Raw genomic sequence first — 10,567 nt, forward strand, 5'->3', positions numbered from 1 at the left:
TCCAGCCAAAGGAGCAAAATGCAAAAGGAAAGACATCAGCCTGGGGTCCGCTCCCTCCTTGTCCTGCCCACTTCCACCGATATTTATCCTGCGTGAGAAACCAAGAGTTCCAAGTCAGAAGATTCTCCTGGACTCCAACCAAGTGTAGCCACCGAGACGGTTTCACCCAAGAGGCCCACTCTTTCTCTTGGATGATCCCAACTTTTCTTCAAGGACATCGCTCGGATGGAGGCTTCCAGAACTCCGTTTACAATCAGACAAGGTGTGGGTCCCAAAACAGCTCGGAAAAGATACATTCTTCGTTGGGTGCGAGTGAAAGAGGGGCAAGAGGAAGCCTAACAAGCGTGACATTTATTCAATGCTTTCTCGAAGCAAGCACGGCGCTAAGAGCTTTCACCTGCTACAATACGCATTTAGGTAACAGTTGAGCCCCTACTACATGGAAAACACTGTTATAGGCACTGAGAATGCAAAAATGAACAAAAGAGTCAAAATCCTAGCTTTCGCTAAACTTCTATTTCAGTCGGGTTGATAAATATAAACATGTGTCAGCTGGTGATAAACACCACGAAATAAAACAGACTAAGAGATGCCATATCAAAATGTATATACAAATAAAGCAGAAGAGGGAGGCTATTTTAGACATACTTGCGCCGGAAGACTTCTCTGATTGTCACTTGATAACAACTAACCATAAGGGCTATCATACGGTCACAATGTGCCAGGAACCAGACTAAGTACTTAACATTTGTATTTCATTTAATCCGCAGTAACTCTGAGTTCAGTACCACCACCGCTACATAGATGCGCACACGGAGTCTTAAGAGAGGGAGGGCTCTTGGCAGAAGAGTCTGCAGCAAATGAGGGAAGAAGGGGGAGAAAGGTCAAGGTTACAGAGTGAGCGAGAAAGCAGGAAAACAAGCCCATGCTGCTGAGCGGGTGGAGCCTCAAAGAGGTCAAGGGTGCCTGGGGTCACAGAGCGGCAGGTCCACCGGGCTCCCCACACACACGGCTGAGAGATGGTGCAATTCAATCTCCCCCAACATCAGGCCATTACTCTCATCACCAGCTGCGAGCCAAGCCTTATCTTGAAACAAGAGAAGACACCCTGGGCTCTTCGAGGCTGGTTAATAAACGCTGAGTGTGTCCTCCCAGCCCCTCCCCAGGCCCCCATCGCAAGATGCCGTCGTGCAGGGAAACGTGCTTTTCTGCTATAGCCTCCAGGTTGCCATTTCTCGCTGGAAAACAGGAGCAGAACAAAAGATGACTGAGCAAGCTGCTCCACAGTGCCATGGGGGCTCTCCTAGGCCCCGGGAAAAGGTCAGCGGCAAGGAGAAAGCCGCCCTCTGCAGCCCCATTTCAAAGAAAGCACTCCCTCAAGCCCTGGGGTGGTAGTGGGAGAAGGCCAATGCTTTCCTAGGAAGCATGAGGCAGCAAAGACACCAGCACTGAGAGCAGGTCGAGGGGCTCTCTTGAGGAAGGGCACGGCGAGTAAGGCGAGAGGCAGGTGAGGAAAGAGGCTGACACTGCTTCAAGTAGAGAGGTCCGGAAGGGAAATACCACATCCAAGGTCAGACGGTGTTTGCAGAATTGTTGGAAATCCCGGGTCGAGGCCAACCTACCAGAAGAGGCCAAAGGAAAGGAGAAGCCCAAGCAGAGTCCCACAAGGTTGAAACCAAAGGTCACGGTTTGGACCCACCCGTTTATTATATTTCAGTCCCCACAGGGACCTGTCGCCCAAGTTAATCAACAACCAAGGTGCAGAGGGAAGGTGGGGGTTCATCCCAAAGACAAGCTGATTAAGGGGAGCCTGGATTTCCATCTCACACCCCAGCTGGCTTAACGTGAGCATCACACTTGAAAGTGACCTTAATTAAGAACCTCCCTCCTAAAACCATGAGACCCTCTCTCCCCCAAAGCACATCCACACACCCCCCTACCCACAAGGAGGAGGAGAGAAAGAGAGAAATTCAGGGCTCAGTCTCCCTCCTGGGCAACTTATCACCTTATCTCCAGCAAGTCAGGTCTCCTAGCCCAACAACTGCACCGAACAAATTATGACCTGAATGGCAAGGAAAACTGTGTCACCTAGAGAAACCCAATTAACGACATGACTCTGCTCTCTTCAATTCCCCTCTCCCCTCCAGTCATATCGGGGGCACCCGTGCAGCTGACCGCCTCTCCCCACTACTTGCCGGGCTCCTCGGCTAACTCAAAAGCCAGAAGACAACTTCAACAGGGGCCTCCTGAGCAGCTAACCCAGAGACGGGAAATCGTGCCCTGGCCAACCCCTTAGCCTGCTGAGAAAGCCCGAAGGACACGAGACAAAAACCCCCCTCTGGGTGACTGGCAAGGGTCTTCACCTTGAAATCACTCAATTGCCCCTTAAGCCAGGGCTCCCTGCTGAAGAAAAACACACAAATGCTTCTGAAAGCTCCCAAATGAGGGCACGCAGGAACCCCAGGAGGGACAACAAATGGGTACTTGCAAGAAATTGCTGCTGCAGTGGTTTCCTCGGATCCCTTTTCTAATGAACCCCCCCCCCCCCCGAGATCTCCATTGCCTCCCCCTCCCGCCAGCAAAGCCACGAATACCCAGGCTTTTCCAAACCTGATGGACCACAGGCTGCGTTGTGTTTGTGTGTGTACATACATATAAACATCCTCTTCCCGGCCCAGGCCAGAGTTTCTGAAGATAAGAAAGGCGTCCCCTCCTCCCCCAGTGCACTTGTCTTTCCTCCCAGCCCCACACTGCTGCAGAGTTGGTAATGTAATATGCGGGGACCCTGAGACCGGAAATGCCTGGTTCTGGACTGCTGCACTTGAAACGCGAGCGCAGGCACGGGGAGAGCTGTGCAGGGGGATGAGGGCGGCGGTGGGAGGTGTGAGGCCGAGCGGGGAGGCTGGAGTGCCGACCGGGAAAGAGATGCAATTCACGGCCGGGCGAGGAGGAGAAAGGGCGACGAGGGCGAGGCTGGCAAGGCAGTGGCAAAGTCAAAATTCGAGGAGGCGAGAAAGAGGAGGGGGAGGAAGAAGACCTAAGTAAGAGCAAGGGGGGAAAGAGGCCCCAGAGGAGGTCAGGGGCCAGGGAGGTGATCCTACAGGTTCAGGGGAGCCAGAGGGTGACCCTCAAGCACCTGGGAGAAGGGGGTCCGGAACCGGAGTAAAGGTAGAGGTGGAGGGAAGTGTGGGGGCGGGGCACCCCAGGGCGGGGACCGAACTAGCTCCCAGAATCTGCAGCGCGTGGAGAGCCGAGGGGAGCAGAGGGCGGGGGCCCGGCGGCGGCGGCTGCGGCGGGCGCGGGGGAGAGGGGCCGGGGTCGCGGCGGGGGACAGGGCGCCCGGGGAGCGCGCGAGGCGTGCGGGCGCCCGCTCCCCTGCGGCGGGGACTGGAACCAGGGCGAGGCTGGGGGGCGGCGCGCTCACCCGCAGGGCGGACAGGTCGATGTCGTCCAGGCTGCGGGCGGGGGCTGGGTCGCCCATGGCCTCCGCGGGGAACCGGGCCCCGGGGCCGCTCACGCTCCGGCTCGGTTTTTCCGCTGCCGCCGTCGCCGCTTCTCCCCCATCGGGGGATCCTGGGGGCGGACTCCACCGCGCCTCCCCCGGAGAACGGGGAGGGGGAGGGCCGGCGGGAGGACCTACCCACCGACTGACAGGAGCGAGCGCCCCAGAGCCTGCAACCCGAGCCTCCCGCTGTCCTGCGCAGGCGCCGAGTGGCCGCGCACCGGGAGGGTGGAAGAGGGAACGTGACGCGAGCGCGCCGAGCGCCCCCTCCCCCTCGGCGCCGACACCTGCGCGCAGGCGCAGGCGGGAGAGCGAAAGGCGCGCGCGAGGACCGAGCGGCCGCGCGAGCCTGGCGTGGAAGAAGTGGGCGGAGGCCGAGGCGGCCGGGGAGCGCGCCCACCAGCCGGCGCGCGTGCGCACACGCGTTTCCTTCCTTTCCCTTATTTTTTGCCCTTTCTCTCCCCCGTTTCCTTCCGAGCTCTCCTTTGATGCCTTTCCTTCCCTTTCCCTCTTCTTTCGTGTGCCCAGCTGCCAATCAAGCCACCCACCTCTCTATTTGCGGGGGAAGGGGGCGGGACCCAACCTCCTCTATTACTAGGGGGGGTTGTTATGGTAACTCCCCACGCGAGGGCTGGGTGGCCTCTAGATAGGATGGGCTGTCCACCCACCTAATTGCCATGGCAACAGTGGAGCCGCCGAGGGAGGGGCCTCTAGTTGAAAACTTGGCTGGAGAAACCACCTGGGAGCTGGGGAGTGGAGAGGGGCACTAACTGCCGGAGGAGTGCCCCTTACCCCCTTCCCTGGCTGGAGTGGAGAGTGTGGAAGAGGGGATCTCAGATCTCAGAATAGGGAATCCTACAGCCGACCTTTGTCTCTGCACTTCTTGTTCTGCACCAAGGAACTGTTTCAACAATTATTCATTGACTGATCATTGGAGCTGTGCCTGGGGGGAGGGGGTGGCAAGGAGGGGAGGAGGAGGAATGTATGTCCAACCCCTTCAAATCTTGCTTGGGTCACCTTAGGTCTAGTCGTGTAGGCATAGCACCCCCAGCCATTAGCCTCACTGGAGGCTGGGTAACGCTATATAAAGAGCAAGGACTCGTGTTCTGCCACAGACACGCTGTGTGACCTTGAGCAGGTTGCTTTGCTTCTCTGGGACTTTCTTTCACTGTGAATTTGAAGAAGGCTGCTTGATCTCTTCCAGCAACAAGGGTATCTCTGAGAGATCCCACCATTAGCCATAATGTAAATATCACTTAGGAGGGTTTGAATGGAAAATCCTTGGGGGAGTTCCCATCGTGGCTCAGTGGTTAAGGAAACTGACTAGTAACCATGAGGACGCAAGTTCAATCCCGGGCCCCGCTCAGTGGGATAATGAGCTGTGGTGTAGGTCACAGACACGGCTTGGGATCCTACGTTGCTGTGGCTGTGGCGCAGGCTGGTGACTACAGCTCCAATTCGACCCCTAACTTGGGAACCTCCATATGTTGCAGATGTGGCCCCAAAGAAGTTTTTAAAAAAATTTTTTTAATTAAAAAAAAAAGTCCTTGGAAAGGGGCAGACACTCCTTTCTGGCCACTTCTTTATAGCCTATTCAGATGCACCTGGATTCTTGCTTCCCTCCCCCCTTACCTTGCTGTTCTTGTCTAAGCCATTGTCTTTGTCAAATCATTACTCACCTCAATGCTCTCTCTTTTTTTAATGGCTACACCTGTGGCATATGGACGTTCCCGCCAGGGAGTGAATCTGAGCCACAGCTGTGACCTACACCACCAGCCCCTGGGATCAAATCCGAGCTGCTGCAGTCAGGCTTTTAACTCACTGTGCCACAGCAGGAACTCTGACCTCTAACACTCACAGGCCTCCTACTTAGTCTTCGTGCCTGACCTGCTTAAGTCAGTTCTCCATACTCAGTGATTTTCCTAAAACTCGTATCTTTTTTTTTTTTTTGTCTTTTCTAGGGCTGCACCCACGGTACATGGAGGTTCCCAGGCTAGGGGTCTGATCGGAGCTGTTAGCTGCCGGTCTATACCACAGCCACAGCAATGCCAGATCTGAGCTGCCTCTTTGACCTACACCACAGCTCACCACAGCTCACAGCAACGCTGGATCCTTAACCCACTAATTGAGGCCAAGGATGGAACCCACAACCTCATGGTTCCTAGTCAGATTCGTTTCCACTGTGCCATGATGGGAACTCCCTGCATCATAATTTCTTTTTTCTTTTTCTTTCTTTTTTTTTTTTTTTTTTTTTTTTGTCTTTTTGCCATTTCTAGGGCCGCTCTCGCGGCATATGGAGATTCCCAGGCTAGGGGTCGAATCGGAGCTGTAGCTGCCGGCCTACGCCAGAGCCACAGCAACTCGGGATCTGAGCCACATCTGCGACCTACACCACAGCAAACAGCAACGCCAGATCCTTAACCCACTGAGCGAGGCCAGGGATTGAACCCGCAACCTTGTGGTTCCTAGTCAGATTCATTAACCACTGAGCCATGACGGGAACTCCTAAAACTCTTATCTGATGTCACTCTCCTGTTTAAGATCATTCATTGGCTTCGCACTGTCTTTTGAGTCGAGTCTAAAGTGTGGCCATGGAGTTCCCTTCATGGCTCAGTGGTTAACGAATCCGACTAGGAACCACGAGGTTGCCGGTTCGATCCCTGGCCTCGCTCAGTGGGTTAAGGATCCGGTGTTGCCGTGAGCTGTGGCGTAGGTCGCAGACGTGGCTCGGATCCCACGTTGCTGTGGCTCTGGCGTAGGCCAGAGGGCTACAGCTCCGATTCGACCCCCTAGCCTGGGAACCTCCATATGCCACAGGTGTGGCCCTAGAAAAGACAAAAAGACCTAAATAAATAAAATAAAAAATAAAGTGTGGCCATAAAGGCCTTTCTAGATTCTCCCACCCTGTTTTTCAGCACTCTACCATTCAACCTCACGTGTCCTAGCCACATGGAAATTCTCTACTCACAGTTCCCATAACTCAACAGACCCTCCTCCAGCCTTTGCCTTTGCCTTTTCTTCTCCCTGGAATATTCTCGCCACACCCATCTCCCTGCCCTTTGTTTCTCTTGTCTAAATTACCTCCTCCATGAGGACCTCCTTAACCCCCTTAGACTGAGTTTGGCTTTTCTGCTTCAGCCACCTGGCTTATATCTAAAGTAACATTTAACACTTTGGGGCTTGGGGGGTTTTGGTGGGTTTTTTTTATGGCTGCACAGGTGGCATATGGAAGTTCCCCAGCCAGGGAGTGAATCTGAGCCACAGCTGTGACCTACACCACAGCTGTGGCAATGCCGGGTCCTTGAACCCACTGCGCTGGGCCAGGGATCGAACCCTCAACCTCACGGTTCCTAGTCAGATTCGTTAACCACTGTGCCACAACGGGAACTCCTGCAGTGGGATTCTTAACTCACTGTGCCACAGTGGGACCTCCAACATTTAACACTTTGACTTATAAATGTCTGTTGATTCTCCTTCGAGGCAGGAATTTTGTCAATCTTGTTCAGCGCAGGACCTGGCACCCACTAGAGGTTCAGTAACATGTAAGTGAATGAAGTTGTGTGTGTGTGAGTAGGTACCGTGAAGTATAGCAATTCAAGGACCACATCAGGGGAGAGGAGGAACAACACAGGATTTGAAGTTAGTGCTTTGTGCATGTCACTAGTCTCTCTGAGGCTCAATTCTATGATCTGTAAAACAGATCATAACAGAGAGGTTAGGATAAGATTAGGTATTCACAGCACTTGGCATATATGCGGTCCTCAATAATTTCACTAATGCCTGCCTGACTCATAGGCAGTGTTTCATAGAGATACCAAATCAATGAATGAGCAAATTAATATCACAGGGTTAGGATAAATGGCCACGCAAACCTCAAGAGGCAGTGTAATCTGGGAGGTGGGGGGGCGATAAAGAAACAAGATGGGCTCCATTCTGAAAATTACCGCAGCTGGAGTATTCATAGATAGGTGCATCGTCCTATTCTCTACTTTTATATAAATATGAAATTGACCAGAATAACCTAAAAAAGAGGCAGTGTGGTAGAGGAAGCCCTGGATCAAGGCATCAAGAAAATTAAAATATTAAAAATAAGACAGGGAGTTCCCGTTGTGGCCCAGTGGTTAACGAATCCAACTAGGAACCATGAGGTTGTGGGTTCGATCCCTGGCCTTGCTCATTGGGTTAAGGATCTGGCGTTGCCATGAGCTGTGGTGTAGGTTGCAGATGTGGCTTGGATCCCGAGTAGCTGTGGCCCTGGTGTAGGCCGGTGGCTACAGCTCCAATTCGACCCGTAGCCTGGGAACCTCCATGTGCGACGGGAAGTGGCCCTAGAAAAGGCAAAAAGACAGAAAAAAAAAAAAAAAAAAGCCAGGGAGGAGTTCCCATTGTGGCTCAGCAGTTAACAAACCCAATTAGCATCCATAAGGACTCAGGTTTCATCCCTGGCCTCGTTCAGTGGGTTAAAGATTCGGCATTGCCGTAAGCTGCGGTGAAGGTTGCAGACATGGCTTGGATCCCGTGTTACTGTAGCTGTGGTGTAGGCTGGGAGCTGCAGCTCCGTTTGGACCCCTAGCCTGGGAACTTCCATATGCAGCAGGTGCAGCCTTAAAAACGACAAAAAGACAAATAAATAAGACAGGGAGTTCCCGTTGTGGCACAGCGGAAGCGAATCTGACTGGTATCCATGAGAACGGGGTTTCAATCCTTGGCCTTGCTCAGTGGGTCAGCAATCTGGCGTTGCCATGAGCTGTGGTGTAGGTGGAAGACATGGCTCTAGCCCCAATTCAACCCCTAGACTGGGAACTTCCATATGCCATGGATATGGCCCTAAAAAGCGGAAAAAAAAAAAAAAGACAAATTTTTGATCCCTGGGGGTTGGACATTTTGCACAGACTCAGTCACCCTCAGAGCCTCCCACCCATCTGAGGAGGCTGGATTCATTCTCTTCATCCTGAGTCTAGAGCCATTTTAATATATTTTATTTTATTGTGCCATGCCTGCAGCATGCAGAAGGTCCCAGGCTGGGGACTGAACCCTCTCGCCACAACTGTAATCAGAACCACAACAGTGACAATGCCAGATCCTCAACCTGCTGAGCCACCAGGGAACTCCCAGAGCCAAATCTTCTGATTCCAAGCCCACTGCTTTTTTCCCTGCACTGTGGGGGCCTCCATTCAAAAAACTCCAGGACTGAGAGTTCCTGTCACGGCTCCGCAGGAACGAATCTGACTAGTATCCATGGGGATGCAGGTTCAATCCATCCCTGGCCTCGCTCAATGGGTTAAGGATCTGGTGTTGCCATGAGCTGTGGTGTAGGTTGAAGACAGGGCTTGGATCTCAAGTTGCTGTGGCTGTGGGGTAGGCCAGCGACTACAGCTCCAATTGACCCCTAGCCTGGGAACCTCCATATGCCTCAGGTGCGGCTCTAAAAAGACAAAAAAAAAAAAAAAAAAAAGAAAAAAGAAAAAAGAAAAGAAACTCCAGGACCAAAGGAGGGGGAGCAGATAGACCAACAGAGAGTATGAAGCCGAAGCCCACCCACCCCTGGCCCAGCCCTGGGGCAGCAGGTGCCTCCTCCTCAGGACTCCACAGTTAATGAGGTAATGGCCCCCTAGGGAAAGAGGCACTTAGTGCGGACAATGAGGCTAATTAGCAGACTGCCAATTAGTACCTGGGGAACCGCTATGCATGGGGGGGAGGGGAAGTGTCTTGTTTGAAAGTGGCTGCTTCAGAGGAACAGAGGCCTGGCCTCAAAGGAGAGGATGGGAGCAAGGTCACAGCATCTTCTCTCTCCACGTCGTCATCCATAAGCACACTCCTCTTCCAGGAAGACCTCCTAAACTACCCACCCTATATTCTTCTGTGTCTTCCTGCCCCTGTCATCGATTCTGAGACTACGAATGAGGCTGGGGAAATAAAGGGCAAGAGCTCGGACCATGGTAAACATTTTTTAAAATAGCAAAATACTTCAGATACACAGAAAGATATTATACATCTGTATGTATTTGTGTGTGTGTGTGTGTGTGTATATATATATATATATATAATTCATGTACCCACCACTCAGCTTAAGAAATATAAGTCATCAATTCACTCAAAGCTCTCTCTCTATATGCACCTTATCCCTTTTCTCCACCTGACCTGGGAGGGAACCTCCTTCATCTGGAGTGCATTATGCTCCTCGTAGAATATACCATTTAATTTCCCTCTTCCCTCTGGAGCAGTGCTGACCCGCGGAACTTTGTGCAATGACGAAATTGTCCATACCCGCACTGACCACTACCCCCAGTGGCTTCTGAGCACCTGAAATGGAGCTAGTGCAAGTGAGAAACAAAAATCGTTCCTATTTTATTTTTGTTTTTTCAGCCTTTGCCTCTGGCACACGGAAGTTCCCAGGCTAAGAGGTGAGTCGGAGCTACAGCTGCCCGCCTACACCACAGCCACAGTAACGTGGGATCCGAGACTCGTCTGCAATTTACGCCATCACTCGCAGCAACACCAGATCCTTAACCCACTGAGGGGGGCCAGGGATTAAGTCTGCATCCTCATGGATACTGGTTGGGACTGTTACTGCTGAGCCACCATAGGAACTCCCTCTTTCCCCATTTCAGTTGTAATTAATTTAAATGTAAATAGCCACATGTGGCTGGGGACTGCTGTATCGGTGAAGCTCCAGGACACACGTGCTTGTCCCACAGGGGACTTTGTTGTACTCACTACTGTGAGTCTAGAATGGTGTCTGGCAAAGAACAGGTGCTTGAGAAATATTTAAGTCAATGACTGAATCTTTACAACAAGCCAGTCAAGTATTGTTCCCATGTCCCAGGTGGGACCACTGAGGCCCAGAGAAGTGATGAGACTTGACAGGGTTACCTAGGTAATAAGTAAATGATGAGTCCAGGATTTGGGCCCAGCTCTTTCTGACTTCAAGCCTAGATCCTCACCCCCTCTCCAGGGGTCTCCCTAAGCCTCTCCCTGTGCTGTGCTGTCACTTAAGGAACAAGAGGCAGCCCCTCCCGGCCCTTCCCTGTGCGCCTCCCTCACCTGCAGCTGCTCTATCGGCTC

At 52.6% G+C, this 10,567-nt stretch overlaps 1 protein-coding gene across 32 annotated transcripts in view; it reads right to left on the reverse strand.

The window, feature by feature from the left end:
- The window catches only part of MINK1 (misshapen like kinase 1), a 50,256-nt gene extending 46,543 nt beyond the window's left edge, over window positions 1–3,713 (reverse strand). For all 32 annotated transcript variants that reach the window (XM_084985784.1, XM_084985783.1, XM_021067788.2 and 29 more), the window contains exon 1: window positions 3,425–3,713. In XM_084985784.1, the coding sequence (XP_084841910.1) occupies window positions 3,425–3,481 (57 nt within the window). In that variant the 5' untranslated portion in view covers window positions 3,482–3,713. The remainder of the gene's footprint in view (window positions 1–3,424) is intronic.
- Window positions 3,714–10,567: the final 6,854 nt, after the last annotated feature.

This window comes from Sus scrofa, chromosome 12 (genome assembly GCF_054392235.1).
Source record: "Sus scrofa isolate SSC_HxYL_T2T_F1_AM1 chromosome 12, Sscrofa_HxYL_maternal_Yorkshire_Landrace_v2.0, whole genome shotgun sequence".
Taxonomy (NCBI): Eukaryota; Metazoa; Chordata; class Mammalia; order Artiodactyla; family Suidae; genus Sus; species Sus scrofa.